The sequence below is a fragment of the Lepisosteus platostomus genome, chromosome 13 (genome assembly GCF_059453375.1).
Source record: "Lepisosteus platostomus isolate fLepPlt1 chromosome 13, fLepPlt1.hap1, whole genome shotgun sequence".
NCBI lineage: Eukaryota > Metazoa > Chordata > Actinopteri > Semionotiformes > Lepisosteidae > Lepisosteus > Lepisosteus platostomus.
Window position 1 is genome coordinate 4,837,059 of NC_142623.1, and position 21,490 is coordinate 4,858,548.

General features: G+C 42.0%; 2 protein-coding genes across 6 annotated transcripts; both read right to left on the reverse strand.

The window, feature by feature from the left end:
* Nucleotides 1-4,191: 4,191 nt before the first annotated feature.
* On the reverse strand, nucleotides 4,192-7,261 carry med18 (mediator of RNA polymerase II transcription, subunit 18 homolog (yeast)). Its single transcript, XM_088602738.1, has 3 exons — nucleotides 6,970-7,261; nucleotides 6,540-6,622; nucleotides 4,192-5,403 (listed from the first exon to the last, which is right to left on the reverse strand). Exons 2-3 carry the CDS (start codon nucleotides 6,610-6,612, stop codon nucleotides 4,850-4,852), a joined length of 627 nt encoding a protein of 208 aa, XP_088458864.1. The 5' UTR covers nucleotides 6,613-6,622; nucleotides 6,970-7,261; the 3' UTR covers nucleotides 4,192-4,849.
* Nucleotides 7,262-7,272: 11 nt separating this feature from the next.
* Nucleotides 7,273-21,473, reverse strand: LOC148649698 (contactin-6-like). 5 transcript variants are annotated; one of them, XM_088602734.1, is made up of 10 exons: nucleotides 18,990-21,473; nucleotides 17,115-18,618; nucleotides 16,437-16,531; nucleotides 14,798-15,091; nucleotides 13,518-13,844; nucleotides 12,590-12,898; nucleotides 11,438-11,551; nucleotides 10,750-10,805; nucleotides 10,112-10,276; nucleotides 7,273-7,367 (listed from the first exon to the last, which is right to left on the reverse strand). In XM_088602734.1, exons 3-9 carry the CDS (start codon nucleotides 16,513-16,515, stop codon nucleotides 10,121-10,123), a joined length of 1,335 nt encoding a protein of 444 aa, XP_088458860.1. In that variant the 5' UTR covers nucleotides 16,516-16,531; nucleotides 17,115-18,618; nucleotides 18,990-21,473; the 3' UTR covers nucleotides 7,273-7,367; nucleotides 10,112-10,120. The 5 variants fall into 5 exon arrangements, with proteins under 5 accessions (XP_088458860.1, XP_088458858.1, XP_088458861.1 ...); XM_088602732.1 differs by having other exon boundaries at nucleotides 17,115-21,473; XM_088602735.1 differs by lacking the exon at nucleotides 16,437-16,531 and having other exon boundaries at nucleotides 17,115-21,473.
* Nucleotides 21,474-21,490: the final 17 nt, after the last annotated feature.

The window sequence follows — 21,490 nt, forward strand, 5'->3', positions numbered from 1 at the left end:
GGAACTGCGTTCAGAGTGGGGGGCGCCGATATGATTCTCAGGAAAAGCTGGCGCTAACAAAGAGGAAGAGGTCATTAAAAATCAAAAACAAAAGGAAAGGCAAGACTATTTCAGAACCTATTAAAGTCGTTTCATCCGGATAGGTAAGATACAAAATAATGAAAGTAATGCCACAATGTTGGAACAGACACAAAAAGGTAGGGGATTGCTGAATAATCAAATAGAACAAATGTACTTGTTTTATATTTTAAGAAGAATCTCTCCATCCCACCTCCTTCCTATAATCCCACTCTTCCTTTTTTCCCTCACTCTTAGGCAATGAATCCCTCTTTTCCATCAGCCCTGTCCCCCTCCTCTCTTGCCCTCTGCCTGTTACATAAAGCCATAAAAACGGTCCATGTTGTTCTGGTGTGGCTTGGGGGGTGTGGATACTGTGGGAGTCGAGACGTAGATGTTTTGCCCGGAGGAAATCAGTGTCTATCCGAGGAATGTTTCTCCTCCCTGGGCTTGGGCTGCAGCCCAGAGCAGACAAACATATGGGTTCGCGATGGCACAGACGAGAAGGAATTCAACAATTCCCAGTCGAGAATTGGGAGCACCAAAAACAATCGGGACTTTATTCAACTTTATTCAACATCTGCAGCAGAGAAGGCCGGCCTGACATTCGGACTTCCTCCTGTGGTTCTGTAGTGGAAGCCATAGGAAATGTTGCTGCAATACATAAGTTAGACTTGCAAGCTAGACTTGTTCCCTGTAGTGGAAGCCATAGGAAATGTTGCTGCAATACATAAGTTAGACTTGCAAGCTAATTTATGTTAACCAAGTAAGAACCCAGACATTAGTAAATGACACAAAAAATGAATAGGGACACACAGTCGAGAAACTTCCTTCTAGCACAAACCCTGAGAACTTTGCGGTTATTGATCCAATCTGTACCGAATCACTGTATTTGTTATAAGCCAAAATCGAGATAAACTGTGCAGAAAACAAGATAGAAGAAAGAAGAAGTTTTTTAATTGAACCCAGGGCCCCAAGCTGCGAGACAGCAATGCTAACCAGTGCACCACTGTACCCAACATTTAAAGGACATGTTGAAGGAATTTTGTAATATATACCGTATTCAAAATATAGAATTGTCACATTTCTATTTGTCATGCCCACTGAAAACAGTTCCTGAAAACTAAGCTTACCGTGGAGAAGTGTTTGGAGGAAGCAAAACTGTTTGGCATCATGCCTTTCTGGACATTGGTGCGACTCCAACATATTTCATCAACTCATTTCCTCTCCTACAGCTCCGGGAAACCTTTTATACTTGGGAAAATTAACATGAAAAACAATCTACAAAGGCCCAACTACGGAGAAAGGAAGATATGGAGAATACAACCTGCTCCTTCAATCCGCTGCTCTTCCTTCTTGCGTGTTACTGTGACTTCCTGGCTGTCCTTCAAGGATAAAAGCAGATTTCCCGGAAAAGCGAAGCATGAGACCCGGGGAAACTGTGGGAGAAAGCGAGTTAAAAGGACAGCATTATAAAACTATGCTGCAGGTCAAGTCTTCTAGCCTCTGATATTCAGTGGTTCCCATCTATAGAGGACAATGCTTTTAATTTTCTAAGCCTAATTTCTGAAACCTGCAGTTACTTCCCCCTGTAGTTCAATGGAGTATCTCTTCAGAAATAACTAGGTTAAGGCATTTGGATTGAGGTGAGGTTGCTAGCAGGAGGTTTCTGTTATTCTACCATTTAAATAGCTAATTTAGGGTTAACTCTTCATATATAAATGAATGTTTCATTGTATTGTTTTTTTGTGCTATAAGAGCATTTCTCAACACTACATCAAGTATTTCATGCTTTACGTGAACTGTGCTTACAGTAATATTTTGAATGTATATTTACCTGACTAAAAACATAATCCAAATAATGTTTGTTTGGGTGGAATTGTGACTGTTTCCAAGGAAGTTGTGTTTCTATTTTTTATTTTGATGGAATATGTCACTAAACAATACAGCACATCACTCACCTCCCGGGACTGCTCCAGAAAGCCCACCACAGACGATTCCTGTGAGTGAGGGGACCGAAGGGGTAGCTCCCCATCTCAGCTTTCCTCTTACTCTGTCACTTCCTGTTTCATATGCATGTTGTGTGTTCCGTGGTTTCTGCTAAGATTGTAATTTGGCATGATAAACTATTCCAGATTTCTAATTGAGAGCGGTGGTGGTGGGGAAACAAATTATGAGCTGTGCAGTGATGTGAAGCCTGTAGAACAGAATCTTAAACGCAAACTGGAGGGCCTATTGTCTTCTGCTTTTTGTTCCAACTTGAGTCATCAATAAAACATTTAACATGAAATTAATAAATTAATTAACAATAAACGAATAAATAACTTGAAGGATCCAAATGATATTCTTATGGCTTTTTTTTTTACAATTGATTACTAAAAAGATTCACTTTTTACAGTTACCTATAAAACACACCGGGTTTGAGACTCCTGCTTTAGAACTACTGTGCACCAAAGCCAATGCAACGCAGATTTATGCCTGCGAGACTTCATCATAATTGACCTCAGCCAATCTCATTAGAGGCGGTTATAATCAACCACTAATGAAAACCAGTCAACAAAGAAATGGGGAAAGCAAGAATGTCAGGATTTTCTGCGATGTATAGGAAACAAGATGAGGCTGTGACTTGCAGTCGAGCAGGCAATATCATGGCAACGGCAGTCAGCACCCCCTGGCTGTTGGCTTGAATGAGCTCGGGTTCCAGTTTTCAGGTGTTTTCTCGCTATATTGCTTGTCCCCTGAACTAGGTGGTTGTGAAACCACTGCCACACAGTTATTCTCTTATATGGAAAACGATCAGAATACTATTTTTCTCAGTGAAGTTGCGGAAACTGCAGCCCGTGTTTGTTTTAAAGTTCTGCTACCTTGAGTGAGTTTTAAGGGTTAAAAGAAAAAGAACAAAAAGCATGAAATAACATCTCTGCTTATTGTTAATGAAAAAGGAAGCTTCCAAAGGTTTATCTCTACGCAATTCAGGAAGGTAATTAGAGAGAGAGAAAAAGAGCCATGCAGATCTCTCTACTAATTATTTCCATAGCAACCTGAGCACACATAGGCAGGGAAGGTCTTCGAGGTGCTGTTTCTGTGCTTACAGGCAACTAAGAGAGCAAAGAGCAACAGAGACACCTACTGGGCAAAAATGGAAAATTCAGATTTGAAAACTGCACTCAAGCGGTGCACTGTATCAATTTGGAGAAGGCCCTGCCCTGTACTCTTCCAGTTTTTGTTCAATTTGGTTCAACAGATAAGTAGAGGAATAGATTTGGGCATTTATGTATTTAAACAACTTTAAAGAAAGACTTTAAGTAACAAAGACATCAATATGAGCTTTTCCAACAGAAGGAAAGTGACGTTTAGACAGCTCAAATCAATCAAATCAAAGATCTGATTTCTAGCAAGTAACTCATATTTCATAATTGATAATAATAATAATAATAATAATAATTGCTTACACTTATATAGTGCTTTTCTGGACACTCCACTCAAAGCGCTTTACAGGTAATGGGGACTCCCCTCCACCACCACCAATGTGCAGCATCCACCTGGATGATGCGACGGCAGCCATAGTGCGCCAGAACGCTCACCACACATCAGCTATCAGTGGGGAGGAGAGCAGAGTAATGTAGCCAATTCATAGAGGGGGATTATTAGGAGGCCATGATTAGTAAGGGCCAATTGGAAATTTGGCCAGGACACCGGGGTTACACCCCTACAGATAACAGATATGATTAAACCAGTTAACAGTTGAACACAAGATTCCTAATTCCTATTTAACTAGGGTTTACAACTAACATTAGGGGACAAGTATGATATAACTTAAGCTATCAATAATCAGCATTTGCAATCCTAAAGCTTTTAACAGTTTGCAACATCAAGCTTTCTACATACTAACTAGTCTGAAATAACTCATAGCTGTTAATGAAATGCCTGCATTGGCATAGATTGTTAGCTGAACAGGGCTTTAGAATGTATTAAATAGAGAGTTTAAAACTAGGAACCACTTTTTTCTTTAAAAAAAGACAGCAACTCCAGTCATTTTCCATGACCAACAGGTGCTAGATGGAAATGCACTAAGTCCAACTACAGCGGTACAGTACTGAATTAGTTAAGAATAGAAATCATTTCGCAGAAAACTCACACAAAACATTTTATTCAAGACATTTGTTTTTTCTTCCCATATATATTCAATGCTAGTAATGTAAAACCAGAGACATGTTTGTAATGTAAAACCTGGGAGTTTTTCCAGTGATAAAGCTTGTTTCAAACATAACACCACCAGCCGCTGTACAATCTCTATTGCAAACATTTGTAAGCAGCTTGAACGTCTTTAGTTCTGAATAGAGGGCAGTACCAGGGTACTTGATACAAGTATTCACAATCTTGAAAGGTACTGACAACAGTGAACCCAGTGAGCAGCTTCAGGGCTCAACATGCAAGAAGGACCTGAGAACACTAGTAGACAATAAGAAATGCATTTAAGATTGAAAATTGGGTCCTCATTCTTTTAGAACATCAGAAAAGTTGTAAGCGTCTGGAACAAACTACCCAGCAATACTGGCAACATCCTTGAATCTTTCAACAAGCGGATGGATGAGGTTGTTGCATCAATACCGCTAAATGAGCAAAGCCTGCTCTCAAATGGTAAGGTTTCAGAGGTTCATATCTTCTGACCTACAGCCTGTAGATGAAAACCACAGACTGTCAGCCAACGCGACCAGCAAGCTGAACTCTCGCCCGGCAGCAGGCTGAAACCAGAACACCCTGCTGGGCCTCCTCTTGCCTGGCCTGGGCTCTACATGTGTCTCTTGGGGTCAATCTTCTCCAGGTGCACCAGGGGCTTGAGCTGCTCGGCGAAGCTCCTCATGTCCTCGGAGACCGTGTCCTGGCCGGCCGGAGCCAGCACGCTCAGCTCCACCAGGTAGGACAGGGACAGGGCCTCGATGCTCTCCGTGTTGCCTGGCACCAGCATGCGGAAGAGTTTGCAGACCACCACCTTCAGCGCGCCCTTGCGGAACATGTGGCCCTTGGCCACGAACTCGTGGTCCATGCGGAAGCCCATCTCATTGAGGAAGTCGGGCAGGCTCTGAGAGGCAGCCACGTCCACGCAGTTGCGCACCAGAGCGTGCCGGCTCTTGTCGCCCACCTCCGGCTGGCCCAGGTAGCGCAGGTGCCAGGGGGACACCGGTCGGTCCAGGGAGCGCCGCGCCCGCAGCAGGAAGGGGTTGCCCTGCTGGCCCTTCAGGAGGTAAACCATCTCGTGGTCCGCAAAGCTCTCGGGCTCCATGTTGTCACACAGACCCCTCAGCCGGTGCAGCAAGCTGTCCAGAGAGTGGTCGAGCACGCTGCCTGGGGAAGGCACGGCACATTCACTGTACAAGGCAACGTGCATTTATTTCATCTCTCCCTCGCTCAATGCACAGTCCCCTCTTGCTTCAAGAAAACCACCATTGTTCCAATCCCCAGGAAAAACAAGTTAGCTGTCTGAATACTCACCGCCCCGTTGTACTCACATCTATCATCATGAAATGCTTCGAGCGGCTGATCAAAGCACACATCACCTCTTTACTGCCCGACACCTTGGACCCACTGCAATGTGCATATAGCCAGAACAGATCAACTGAGGATGCCATCGCCACTGCTCGACACACTTCCCTTTCGGCATGCCATCACACATCTTTTCCAGCTCCTACAGGTGCACCACTGAAAGCATCCTATCTGGCTGCAGCACTGCCTGGTGTGGTAACTGCTCCACCCGAGAGCACAAGGTGCTCCAGAGGGCGGTGAAATTGCCTCAAAACAGTACCGGCTGCGCGCTACCGAACATCGAGGATATCTACTCTGTTAGATGCCTCAAGACGTCACCCTAACCACAGCTTGTTCTCTCTACTTAACCAGCTCACGGATAAAGCATTTCATTGCCGAAAACACTGCTGTATGCTGTTCTATTCATGCATTGATATATAAACCTTGATTGATTGATTGATTGATGACAAGGCACCACAGCAGTGGTCTCTAACCCCAGACGTGAGAGAGTCCCAGTCCTTCAAGCTTGATTGCTGTCTTCAATCAATGGCTAAAGAACATGTGCATCGGGAGCAATTAAGGATATAACTGTCTCAGAATAGTAAAGGAAAGCTGAATCACTGTGCAAATGAGTCAACTCTTCATGACCAGGACTGGAGAATCCTGTGACATGGGTTGCTGCAACAGTGCCTCCACACCTTGGCTCTTTCAAAGCCAAGTGTTTGTTCCTATTAATCCTTGAGTATTTTTGCTACCTTCAGGCTTTTAAGAGTCCACTTGGTTGTACAAATACCAGCTAAATCGTAGTTTTGTAGGAATTTACGGTACAAGACAATGGAACAATTTAACATGAGGCTTCAATGCTGTAGAAGAGCAGAAAGAACACAAACTCACTAGACTACACAGATAAAAACATATTTCAGAGTCTACATGAAAACCCACATAATTCCAAGTCTCACCTTGCAGCAGGTACTCCATCATGTTAATTGTGCCGCCCGTAACGGGCATCACGGTGACTGGGGGCGCCTCCATTGTCGCTCAGCTGCAACACAAAGACACACCACAGACATCTGTTACAGATGGCCCTCAATATCTGTAAGTTTTGTGAGCCAAATACTAGCAGGGCTGAATCACCTAACATAACTACACGCATGACAGCGAAGTGACGAAACCCACAAAATATAGGCATGACTATTTTACGCGGGGTGCACGGACATATAAAATTGATTTCGGCGGTGAATAACCTAACACACAATTAAAGAGTTTTCCATTTGGGCTCTTTTCCAGTGTAATTCTCCAATGTAAAAGTAATAGGGGTGTTAGTGGTCGAGGCAATTCAGTATCCCAACATTAAACATGAAATCACTAACCGAAGACAAGTAAACTAACCTCTCGCACGATGGCCGAAACCCCCGTTTTCCGGCGCCCAGACACACAGCACGCACGGCCGGCTGCTGCAACCACCCCAGCTCGCGGCTCCGAGCGGCCCACGCTACAAGCGCCAGCCCCGGGATTGAAAATCCAAGCTCAGCAGCCGCTTTCGAGACCGCAAAGGACCCTGTAGATCGGAAATTGAATTATTTCCGATTACGTTTCCTGAAAGTAGAATAAAACCGTGGGGAAGAAGGGTTTGCTGAAAGTTTTGACCTACCCGCCAGCCACTCAAATTCACCGCTTTTGCAACACGCATGCGGACAGCGAATTGTACGGCAGGATCTCTTCCCCTCCCTTCCTGAGTGCTTACGGCAGCACCTTAGTGCAGCAGCATTACAGTGAATCACCGAACCCTGTAAGAATGATTCATATTATTTCAGACCAATATGTTACTTCATGGCAAAAGGCAAATGTGTCTTATCATTCAAATTCAAATTAATAAGGGTTAATGCTTTGTTAAACGTTGTATTTTTTTTTTACCAGCGACCAAAATGTTGCATTGAACTCGGTAATCCGAAAATAATTTTTACAAGGGATTTTGCATTTATCGTGGACGGGCAGATGATGCGTTTATTTATGAGACCAGAGCTGGTTTCCTAGAGGAGCCTGTCCACCCTGAGAGAATAGCACACGTAAACAGAGCTACATTGACATAGCCCAGCCAGCTTTACGACCGCAACCAGGCGCACAGACGGGACGCAAGCAGCCCGGACAGATATCAAACTGCACTGGGCGCTGGAGAAATTCAGACACTATTGGACACATTCCTAAACACTCCGTATCAAACCAACAAAAGATAAGGTTATTTTAAGCTAAAAAATGTTTAAAAAACTACCAAAAAACAAAAGAAAAAGAAAATTGGTTTGATACAGAGTGCAAAAACATCAGAAAAGCACTATGACAACTCTCAAATCAAAAACACAGACAACTACGCAACACAGATCTGTGCCTCAGCCACTGCAAAATGATAAAACATTACAAACACACACTGAAAAAGTAAAGAAACATACATAAACAAACAACTCACAGAAATTGAGAAGTCACTAAATCAAAACTGCTTCTGGGAGAAGTGGAACACTTGAAATAAATCAAAACCTGAAGAATTGGACAGGCAAACATACTTTGAAGATCTGTACCAAATGCTCCCAAATACAAATAAATTAGATCCAAAGCATTATTTATGAAAAACTCAATATTTTGGAATTGGCTACTAAAGACAACAAAAACTCCTTTGACTCTCCAATCACTGAGCAGGAGCTACTGAATAAAACTCCAGGCCCCTCAGACCACGCAAAGCCTATGACCAAGATGGAGTCAACAACGAGATGCTGAGATACAGCAGCTTGAAGTTGCAAAAAGCCCTGCTCAAACTTTTCAACCTCATCATGAAAGCCGGATGTTTTCCTGAGACCTCGAATCAAGGACTGATCAGCCCGTCTATAAGAGTGGAGACAGACCCGATCCCAACAACTACCGGGGCATCTGTGTGAACAGTAATCTGAGGAAGGTATTTTGCAGTATCCTGAAAATGCGAAAAATAAATATAAATAAAATATCCTCCATGTGCACAGAAAAACTCCTAACAGCACATTCAGGGCCGAATTAGGGCAATACCCATTACTAATAAACATACAGATACAGAAGAGAGTAATAAAGTATTGGTTACATCTAAAAAGCAGCAACCAAAACTACTACCACCACAAGGCCCTGCTGAGCCAAGAGCTGAGCCCACCAAAAAGCCCTCTGAGCCAGCTGGTCCTGAGGCTCGCTGGCCCAAGCCACACCGACACCAGCCAGCCTCAGGACAGCACTGCAATATCTCACACACTGGGACCGACACACACACACAAACACAACATAAACTGGAATGCCACAGAACCCTTAATAGACAAAACACACTGACTAGCCAAATATTTGACCAAGATAAGAAACAGCAAACAGAAACAGACCCTGATGAAGTACAGGCTCAGTGACCACAGCCTGGCCATAGAAACTGGGCGACACAGGCAGACCTGGCTGCCCAGAGAAGACAGGCTGTGCTCCCACTGCCAGCGGGGAGAAATAGAGACAGATGCACTTCCTACTGCACTGCGGCAAATATTCTGGGATTAAACAAACATTCTTCCCCAAATTTAACAATCTAATCCCAGAATTTCCATACCTGCCAGAATGACAACAACTCCCAATCCTACTGGGAGAGAACTCAGTTGAACTGGCAGCTCAGTGTGTGATATCCTGTCACAGCCTGAGGAACAGTGAGTTTGTCTCTCGATAATGCTCCATATGTTTATATGTAAATGTCTTATGATGTGTCTGTATTGTAAATGTCAGTAGATTTTATGTTAATTGTATATGCTTTGACAACACTGATTTATTCATTGGTCATGCCAATAAAGCATCATGAACTGAAAAAAAATTGAATTGAATAGCTCTTATTGCTCAAGGCAAAATTGAACTATTTGTGTTTGAAATGCTGTGGAAATCATGTCACGTGATCCAACTTCCTTGACATCTCTGATGTGGGGAAAAGACAGATCCAGTAGGTAGTCAGTCTAAATAAAGTGGCCTGCGTAGTTTATAAAAATAGGTTAGTTTTCTAATAATACAGTCTGGTACTGCATTTCCTTCCCTATACATAATATCTGCAATTATTCCTCCCTGTTAATTACCAATTCTTTTTAATAATCATGTCCTCAGTCCTTCAATGCAGTCCAAATCCCACCTATCCTGTTTCAAACCCAGAACTCTGAGTTCTGTTAATTAGGCCTGTTATGAACCTGCAGGTGGAGAAAACTTCAAAGAAACCAGACAAAACTGGGAATAATAAGAGACTGTAGTGGGGACATTTGACCCAAGGAAACAGACATTTAAAATGTGTATTTTATTTTTTTCTTAATGTATTACAAAAAAACACTTTACAAATGAACAATATAAAGAAAATCTTTATAGGTACAATTACATTTGTCAGACTGGACCAGGTTCTGAATTTCCCCTACATATTGTATTCCCTACTGGGTTAAAAAGACTTTACAAATTTACAATAACAAGAAAATCTTTACAGATACAATGATATATACAGTATATATATTTGCCATACTGGAACAGGTTATTGTCCACTTTCCCATCCTTCTGCAGGACATGGAGAGTGGAACTGAAGAGTGCTGTACACACATTCCTCTACTGCCCTGGTCCTGGTCAGGCTGGACTCTGGTTTTCTGATTTCAACAGCAGCATAATGAGCTTCAGATTCTACCTCTCCAGCCTGGGAGATAAAGAGACAGTACATACTAATACACTGCCGCTGGCAATTGAAAAGGAGAAGGAAAGGCAGAAAAAGGGAAGAAGTGATGGCAACTGTATTTTATAGAAATAAAAATGGCTGTAAAATGTATGTATAGTGCACCTAAGGTATAGGGTCGGTTAAACATAATACTGGACTACAGATACGGATATTTAGGTGAGAACAGAAACCAGCATTTAAGAAACAAGCACCTGAGATCTACTACTTAGTTGATTTAAATCAGAACTATTCAGAACATACCTGAAAAATTAACATTTTAAAAACAGTAAATACATAAACTCATATTTGTACAACCACTAATCTTGACATTAATACATGTCCCAGTAGGTCGTTTTTAACTTTGAAAGAAATGCTAACATGTCTCCCTGTAATTGCTGCAATACTGAAAGACCCAGAGGAGCAAAAACAGCGAACTGTGACAGAGTACACAGTACCTCTGGTGTGAATCTCCCTGAAGATCCACAGCTGTGTGCCACAGAGGAACTGTTTCCTGAAGAAGAAAAAAAACAGAGAGTCCTCAAATAACATATTAAAAGAAATTCCCCCAGTTTGCATGACAGAAACTGTGTTTACTTTGGACGTTTTTGTCATTTTTTCTAATGAAAACAACTTTTATTGATTACTGACTACTTTTCTTTGTTACTGAAGGTTTTTACTGTATATATCTTTTCAATCTATATTTTTAATCTCATCCTCTGGAAAAACTGTTGAATGAGGGATGAAGACTGTTCTTATTGTGAAATTATGTTTGTCTGGTGCAGAAAATTGCAAGTGGCTTGATCTGATAATGCCCACTGTTCACATGTAATCTTCAATAACTTACATGACTAATATTCATTTTTATTGTTTTGAATTTATTTATTCAGAAAATGTATCTAATAGAAAGAATTTGATAACAACAGAGACACAACCTATAAGAGAATGAACTGAATTTATCTACACTTGAATCTGAAATGTGGGGCAAACCTGCTTCATGTCATGTTAATTCATTTTAATACAATTATATTCATAAAAACAAACACATCCGAGAAACAATTGTGGAATAAGTGAATATCTTTCTTCTCCCAAACCAAGCAAACAATAAGCAGGAATTATACATAAAGGTATTAAATTTAGTCTTACCTATAGGTGCATTTCTTCTGCACAGAAATACCAGGAGGAGAACAGACATGAAGACAGATGAACAAACTGTCAGTGTCCACAACAGTACAGATCCACTGCTTGCATCGGAGATACCTAGTCAGGCCAAAGAAATTAACCCTCGTTGTAAAAACACTACAAATTGAACAACACATATCTAACAAGGAACACATTTCAGAATTATATTGACTGAATAGTTTGTCTTCAGTCAATATAATTGCATTCAGTTTGCATTCATAAGAACTTAAAAAGAAGTGTCCAGAAATCAGATGTCACTTGTCCCATCTCGCCTGTTTGGTAGCTCCTAGCTGTGAATCATGGGAATGAATATTAATGAATTCTCGCGGTATCATGACAGTAGGGGGCGGAACAATCTGAACTTTTAATACCGCTTGTGTATGTAAATTCACAGATATCAGCCACACACAGCTGTTTTGCCCATATTAAGGATCATCAGTACGACAGTGATAACTTTCACCAATGAAGCAGCCATATACAGTCTATGCATCTTAGACTGAATACATCTCGAGGGAATATTGTCTTTCAAGAGCATGCAGTCTATATATTCATATCTTATGAAACAAGACCACTCAAATTAGATTGCTATTTAAGGGCTACTTAAGGGCTTCATGTGAAACTCCCTCTTCTACTCAAATACTGAATTGCATTTAGTCTACAAAGCTGGCAGGGTGATCTCGCCAGCTATACATGTACAGAGACTGAAAGGACCCTGCAATCCATCCATTGGATTGGATACCTAGAGGAAACCCTCGAGGAGATTCTACCCAGGAACTGAGCCCAGGGCCCCAGTGCTGTGAGGCAGAAACGCTAACCATGCCACAAATACTCGAATCTGGCACTTTAATTTCATGCATAAATGAGAAATAATCTGCATTATCCACAAGTGATGTGGACAAAAACTGTTTAGTATGTGACTAAATGTCAGGTTAACTCCTAGTGTTATTATTTTTTAACTGTGTCATTATTTTGCTGAACTATGGTCTGTGTAATTTGCTCTGAAAAACTAGATACATGACGCAATAGAACAGTTTAAAGACTTTCAATGCCACTATGTGCTATCAGAACCTAACTCACACTGGTTTGCCCTGTTATTTCTCACTGCCAAGCTCTCACCTGTGTGCTGCTGTCCCGTGTTATTGACCCCATGTCCATGTATGAAGTGCTCCACGCTCACTCTGTCTTCTCCTCTCACTCTCACACTACACCTCAGACTCGTGTTGTGTGGAGAAGGAATCTCCAGTGTTGCTGTGACCCCAGTGGAAGTGGTCGTGATGGTGTTCACCACACTGGGCCCAAGATCTGTCCCGTTCCCGTGGGTCCAGAGAAGGACGGTCTCATTCCTCCCCTCACTGCTCTCACACAGCAGCGTGCAGTTCAGGACAGCGCGAGAGCTGTGGGCTGCACTGGCCTTGTCTGCTGTCACTGCAATGGGATGACAGAGCATGTGACAGCCCTCCATACAAAGCCCCTCACTCTGTCTATTGCAGTTGACTTTCACTTTATGAGGTATTTTAGATTCTACATGTTCTCTAAGGTTTGTTACATCGACCGAGGCCGATTTGCAGGTTGGGACAGGGTTGGGAGAGAAAAAGAAGCAGTCATAAAAGGTAAAAAAATAAAATATCACAATTATGAATATATGGGGCACACTCCTTGACGTTTGACTTCAATAAACCATTTAAAGTGATAATCATATTACTGGTTCTGTGAGTGCCATACAATGAAATAAACACACCTTATTATAATAATAATAATAATAATAATAATAATAATAATAATAATAATAATAATAATAATTGCTTACACTTATAAAGCGCTTTTCTGGACAATCCACTCAAAGTGCTTTACAGGTAATGGGGACTCCCCTCCACCATAATATTATTATTATAATAATTATAATTTTCCCAGGAGCTCTCTCATCCAGGTACTGACTTCACACCTGCTGAGCTTTAATGGGCTGCCAGGGGTGAGTTGCAGGGTGACAGGGCTGCTGGCATCATGTCCATTTAATGAGCGATTATACCTACACCTAGACTGTTACCTGTCAACACGCACACAGTGAGAGTGACAAGTCTCTTTCTGTGGCCGTTCTGGTCATCTATCCAGCAAGTGTAGTCCCCAGCATGTGTTCTCAGGATGTCCCGGATCAGAACGGAGGCGTTGGGCAGCAGGGTGAGCCTTTCTGGGTTCAGGTCTGTCCCCCCAGAAGGGGAATAACTGTTGAGGAACAGGGGGTTCTGGTCTCCAATACCCTGGAAAGACCACTGCACTGGTGATGTGCGTCCACCTGTTTTCGGAACTCCAGAGCAAGGTTCTGCAATAGAGTCGCCTGCAGCAACATACAGCTTCTTTCTGACTGGAGGCAGGTCTGAAAGACAGAGAAGCCAGGATGTAGAATACAAGACAACAACCTTTTTTTTTTTCATATTAAATCTGTCAAAATCCCTGCTGAAATCACACTGAAAGCAGCCTTGGTGGAAACTGAAGCTACTGTCCCTGTGTGTTTTTACAGGCATAACACCAGTCATGAAGTTAGCCTGACTGCCACAAAGATGAAGAAGGACTGATGGGCTACATTCACCGTAACTGTGAAGAAAGAAGCAGAGCTGTTGTGAGTTGTGCTGTGACTTGCAGACAATCTTTAAATAAACCATAATGTTTTGCAGAAGAATAATATAACAGTCTTGAAATCTGGACACAAGCCAACTGCTCTGCATTTCAGACACTGAAGGCACAATTATATTGTGGCGATACAAGGATTTTAGTAGATACACCGTAAAGGCGTATTGGACCAAACCCATCCTCATAGATACGTCTCAAAAGTCGCATAGACACGTTTTTAACTGTGCTGCAGCCCGACTCTGTCGTACAGAAATCACAGGTGTATACAGTACGTGATGATCAGAGACGAGCTGCTCAGCAGCTCCAGTCTCCCTCGCTGCGTGGATCAAAGTGGTTCTCTTACCGCCTTCTCTCTAGCGAGAAGCGTTTTGTGCGGCTCAACAGCACGATACCATCTCACAGACTGTCGTACAGTCGTGATACGGGCTCAGCACGGGACAGTAACAGCTTGTCCGGGACGACATTGTCCGGGAACCTCATGCGCTGGAGCTATAGTGACACGGTAATACTTGCGCATACTGTACGCGAAAGGTTGCATATGATCATCGCTGTGAAATTAACTTAATCCCAACACGCGATAAAATATGTTTCAGAATGACCGATCAAGGCTACACGCGAAGCACATTGGCAAATCACCATCTCCCAACAATCAATTCAATACAGATTTGTACATTATTGAATCTTTAACGGGAGACTCACCCTTAAAGACAGTTAGCGAAGTGACTACCCCTCCTGTGCAGGAATAAACCCCCCCGTCCGCTTCCCTCAGGTCCTGGATGAGCAGGGAAAGGTTGTTGAGTTGAATCTTCTTCCTGACCCAATGACGCGATTGCGTGTAGCGAGGCGTCCCGGATCTCTCGACACTGACCAGCAGAATGCCCCCTGGACCTGAAGTCTTCTTGTAATACCAGCTATAGGTCTCCAGCTTTTTCATCCCTCGATCCACACAGGGCAGTAAGACACTGTCCCCTACCCAGGCGTACACCCGTCTTACTGTGGAAAATAAAACACTCACATAAAGAAAAGGGTATTTTAAACTGAATTGTATTTCAGTTGTAAAACAGAAGAATGTGCATAGTGCGTATGACCAGCACATCTGTTAAAACTGAGGTGGGTATACAAACACGGTGCTTTTCTTTCTAAAATAAGATATTTGGCTGTTTACAAAAATCGACAAAAAAAAAAACATTGCAATGAAGAAATCTTAAAAATATCCCTGAAAAGAAAAGTGTGGAGTTTTAGGATTAATCGAAATAGACAAGTATTTTAATTGAAGCTGTTCAAAGGACCTCCAAACACTTCACTCTAGAGTAATTATTGGCATACAGAGAAACAACAGTATAGCTTTGGTGATTTTATCGCGTACCCTAATTAATTATTAATTTAGATCACATGCAATTCAAAACGTTTATCCGAAAGGATGATAGCATATTGTTCAATAATTCCAACTTTTGTTCTGATATGAATTGAAATCTATTTAAATCTATTGAAATCAAAAAGATTTTGAAAAGTATTGTGTGAAACGTATTAGGAATACATAAAGAAAAAAAACACGAATGTCCAATGAAAACCCATGATTTACTGGCAAGCGTACATTTTCAATGTCTGTTGTGTTTTTTCCCCAAAGCCTTTTTTTAACCGGGTTGTTGTACTTTTTTTCCACGGGGGTTGTGCAGTACAATGACCGTAAATAGCCGGGCACAAGCGGAAACATTACACGCACAGCCCCCGTTGTCAGAAGTCTTCATAAGTGCGAGTATAAATTAGTTTGCTTTCTAAACAGGCTGCACACTGCAATAAACTTCTGAAAAGACAAAAAGGCTAACAAGGATGGAAACAGAAATACATATCTTCTAACGCAAGACCAGAACATGCGTTTCTAGACAGAAAAACGAATAGACCGCAAATATACTGTACGTCCTTCCTAAATTATTGGTCTTTAATGGTAGCTAAGACGTTCAGTATATTCGTGGTTACTTTTCCAACACAATTCTGTTCTGATACTGAAAGCAAATTAATGGGTTTTCACACAAACGTGTTTTAACACACATTCTGTAGGTGTTTATTCGGTTTTGCCTGCAGCCTTAATCTGCAGATTCTGTTTTGAAGTGCAGGACTGACAGGACTAATGATCAGAACTGAAACAGCCTGTGGTGAAAAAGGAAAATTGTAGCTTATTATAAACAAAGATCGCGTTATACAGTATACGGGCACATTCGTTAAAACGACAGTGCTGTGGCCGTCTGGTTTTGTATGAAAATACAGAAAACAAGCAAATACATATTTTTTAACAAGTCTGTGAAGAATTACATACTGGGCCAGAAACAGACCAAATTACCTGCAGGTGTAGCTCTAAGTTGCGTCAGAGAAGACAACAGTAACAGAGCTACCGCGGACAGCTTGTCAAGACAGGCCATTAACAGTGCTGAAGAGCTACGGGAAGGATAGAGAAATCGATAAATTAACATTAATCATTATTTCGTCCTCAGATTGCAACTGCTAATACTGCATCCAGATATTCCGAAAAGGGAAGGACACAGACTACCTGGTTTAACAGCTCTCTCAATCACAGATTGTATAGGATCTGTAGTGGACAAAACTACCACAAAACGCATAACGAAGGGCTCTGTAGTCTTCTATAAAATAAAACCTAACGCATCTGTATTTACTGCACCGCAGAAATAACACTCATGACTTTTTTAACAGATTGAAAAGTGCTACATTTTAGTTCCCTTTTACGTGAAATTGCTTGTACAGATGTTTATACGTGTGAGTTATCCTATTTGCCTCCATGTGTTAATTTCATTAAACTTGTATTACAAAGTTAATTATCTCGGTAGGCCTTCAACTGGCGACAACATGAATCGGAATCCGAAATCTATTCTGAAAAACGAGAAATGAATTTACTTTTGTAATATAAAAGTCACTGACAGGGCCAAAAGTCAACATCGGAAAAGAAACAACTCCATGATTCTGAAAGTATCTTACCCCCGCCAAAAAAAAGGGATTTACGTACCACGTTCATGAAGTCCAATAAGCCTAAGCAGGCTGGCCACCTTGAGGTGCGTTAACACCGACAGCCCAGTCTTCAAGCAATGCCAATGCAACAGGCTAGGAGCAGAACAGCGGCAAGAGTAACTGTCCCTCCGACCTAGTTAAGCGTTATCATCACGTAGCGGGGGCTCTTTCGTGAGAGTCTGCTGTTATCCCAGTCCAGCGGAAATCAAAACAATACGTGTGGTAACCCTCAATCGAAATACATCGCTGCTCAGAAACAGCGCCACGGCACAGGAGGGTGACGCGGTGCTGCAGCGTGGTTTTTGTCTCTTAGCAAGGTGTTGATGTCTGTACTTGGCGGGGTCTTGACGTGGGGGGTGCTCTGCTGTTCGTGCTGTTCACGTAGTGGTCAGTGCACGGGTAGGTCTAAGGCGCTCTGTGGCAAACCAGCTGTCTGTGTGGGCTGTGATCTCCACTCACCTACAACCTGCCATTTGTATTTTTTTAACACCTTTGTTTCTGCCAAATGTACAGTACATATTTTCCGCGACCCTTGCGTCCTAACGGCTGAAATAACTTCATTGTAAGTGCGGCAGGCAAAGCTGACGGATCAATGCATGCTTGCAAGTGTTTAGAAAAGCAGAAAATACACGATGGGATCTCTGATGAGTTGATTTCCTCTCTCCACGTGCGTTTTGTCGACTTATACTAGAATTAGTGTTTTTATTGTCCATTTAGTAGAATTTTCACAGCAAACATATTTAAATAAAACCGAAATGTATCAGGTTTGCTATCCCCAACCCTGACAAAAGAGACCAAGTGACTTGTTTTCATGGTTTGCTTTATCGATATCATTGTGTGCTATACTATGTTTCCCATAGTCAATACAGAAGAAAATATTACACATCAGTACATGTGTTTTGGTATGAGACTAGAAGAAATGTGCTTAAAACTACAGTTTTCTGAGAGTATCTTTGAAATACTGTATTTTATATTACAAGATAACACTTGACTATCTCTGTGCTTTGTGATTTTTAGTTATTTTCATTATTAATGCATTTTCTCATTCATCCTCCCAAAAGTTGATTAAAGCCTATTCAATAACTAAAAAAAAAACATGAATTTCCTCAAACTGAGATTAAGTGAGGTCACTAGCTGATCAGGATTTATACAATACTCTTTATTTTGTGCCTTTCACCATTTTTCAGAGAATCAATATATTTCAGCTTCACCAACTGGACATATACAGTGTCAAGCGTGTATTTATTTAATCATTAACATCCTGTATGATCAATATGGATTATGTGAAGGCTTTGCTACGATAAGTTATTTAGCCAAAGAAAGAGGTCCTGTTTAGTAACTCAATGCACAGGATAGCGATAATGATTTCTGTCCTACCGTCCGGTAAACGGTACCGAAGCAGTCAGTCAAAGTCCAGCAGATCACGGAAAAGCTTCTACCTCCAGGCAATAAGACTGCTTAATAGCCAACCTGGAGCTCCTTCAGAAAATCACCCGTAATGGCTACGTGGACAAACAGTTTTCATTGTATTAGTCATACTGCACTTCTTGGACATAATTATTGCATACACCGTGGACACATAGCAGCTCAATTTATATTGAGTCTTATCTGAGTTTATGTTATTCAATTTCGATTGCATTGTTATCTATTATTATGTAACCTTATTTTTTTCATTTTTATTCCCTCAGTGAGCTCGTAGAAAAGACATTTCATTGCCAGCAATTACTGCTGCATGCTGTGTTGTTGTGCACTTGATCAATACAATTTGAATGATTGATTGATGAACATCATACCGTATATTAAACTATTTTTTAAAAAGCCAAGGAGAATAAACCCACAGAATCTGCATTAGAGGTTGAAAGAAGTGACCTACCTTTGGCGGAATCGCTTTTGAAGAACAGGTTGAAAGAAGCAGTGTTTAATCTGTAGAAAGCGTAACAGAAAGAGCCCCGGTTGTTCTGGCGGGGAAGAGACTTGGAGGACCCCCGACTCGCCCAGCAGTTCTGTGAGTCACTGTGACCCAGTGGAAAAGACACGTTCTCTCCGCAGACGGCTGAAGAGCTCAGCACTCCTCCATTGACACATTTCCGAAAAAAAGAAGGCAGCCCTACGCAGAGCTGGCACCTCTCTCTTTCGAATGAATTTCGTCGCACGTTTCCTCCAACAGGGCAGGATGGCGGTGCAGTGGTTAGCGGTGCTGCCTCAGAGCCCTGGAGCCTGCATTCAGTCTGGGACCTGGGGAGCTATGTGTGTGGAGTTCGCACGTTCCCCCTGTGTTCATGTGGGTTTCCTCTGACAGACCAAAGACATCCTAGTCGGTGAGTTGGCCCTGGTGCGCGTGACTGTGTCCGTGTCTGTGTGTGCCCTAAGATGGACTGGTGTCCCGTCCAGGGTGTATCCTGCTCCGTGCTCATTGCTTGCCAGGATAGGCTCCAGCGCCCCTGAGGCCCTGAATCGGATCGAGCGGTGAGAACATTGATATCTGGGTGGATTTTCTCTGATCCTTGCAACTCAGAGCACGCTGGGAAGAATTGGGCGACCTCGATTTTCAATCCTTCATTTCACCATCTATCTCAGGGTCTAGTGTCATTATAAAAGCAGGACACTGCACCATGCAGTACCAAATTCCCTTCTGTCTTTCACTACTCGTTTATTTTATTCCTTTATCTGACAGCATCTTCCTGTGACAGCTGGGCTCTGTCTTGAGTTTGGTGTAGGAAGGCGTAAAGCACCAAAGAGCAAATGCAATTTTAGTAACCCTCTGTGACCCTTTCATTGAATTCCAGAGCTGCGTCAGAGAAAATATTAAACATAATTTAAGGGACAAAAGAGGAAATTATCAGCCTGCAAATACTTTCAGTGCGTTGTACTGCCATTGAAAGCCGACACATCCAGTTTACTGTGTAAAAATGATTCCATTTGCAGAGCAACAATGGTCACATGTGAAGCGCTCTGGTTCAGCAGCTCGAGAAATTATTGCATTAGCTTATTGCTAATGTGATAAACACCGATGAGTCAACTAGCAAAATATCAAGAGGAGAAACAGTCACACCATATTCGCGCTCACAGCAAGGGCACGCTTGCCAACTTCTCACACAGTGGCACACCTACTTCATGATAGTGCTCGAATGAAAAGCAAAATAACTACATATTTGAAATTGAACGATTCACCTTCGTTCAACATGGATTAATGCGTAGAATACTAACAAAGAGCTCCAGCCTGTCTCGCTGTGTGGATCTGAGTGGCTCTCAGACCCTTGTTGGTCTCTAGTGTGAATGGTTCTGCGGGCTTTGCAGTGTGATACCATCTCACAGACTGCTCTGTAGTTGTGATGCGGGCTCTGTACGGGATTATAACAGTGTCTCCGGGCCAGCAGAAGAGAAACTCGTGTGCTGGAGCTGTACTGACATATTATCAATGTGGAACAAGCTTAATGTCTTTATATGATAAAAATACGTCTCAGAATAAGGAGCAGTAGTACCACAGTAACACTCAGTCGTCATTGCACACAAGCGAAAAGCATATTATTGCCTTTGTTGTTCTAGTTAAATGTTATCATTTTAAATTATAAAATACATTTCAGGATATTAAATGCCGATTATCCTTACTTATCACATGAGGGTAGTTTCGCCCAGCAATAAAGCAAATACTGATTTCTTGTATAGTAGATTAAGTATTAGATTTTACAGGGAAGACTCATCCTCATCCTGTCTAGCGCAGGAACAGTCCACACCGACCTCACAAGAATATATCATGTCCTGAGCGTGGACGAGCTGTTGGGTGGAATTTTCTTTCTGTCCGGGAGAGGTGACTGGGAGAAGCGATTTCTATGGATGGTCTACATCGACCGCTTGCTAAACGCATGAAAACCGAGAGAGCGTTTCATCGATACCGGTTGTGCTCTTGGAAAAAAAAATCCAAAACTCATTTCAGAATATATTTCAGTTTTGACATCCCGACGCGCTATATTGTTAACCTCATTGTCGAAAACGTTCTTACATTACCACATTGTACTGCACACCGAACTTCAACTGACTAAGGAGCTGCGGAAAAAAGTATGCAAAGTACTTCTTGTGTATGACACGACCAAGGTGTTTAAAAAACTATCTAAAAAATCTCAAACATATCATCACCTGTGCGCTAACACATTCAAATAATCATAGGATTCGCTCTACAAATAACGGCCGACTAGTACATGCGAGGTTGAAATTAATCACCGTGATAGGCTTTGTAGGCTTTTCTAGGGTGTTCTGTTGTCTGATTTACAGTAGATAAAAGTCAAATTATGTCAACCAAATTGCAAACTTTCAGCGAGTAAAATTCTACAGATTTTAATTTGATGCAACGAAATCTGACCAACGAAATGAAGAGCA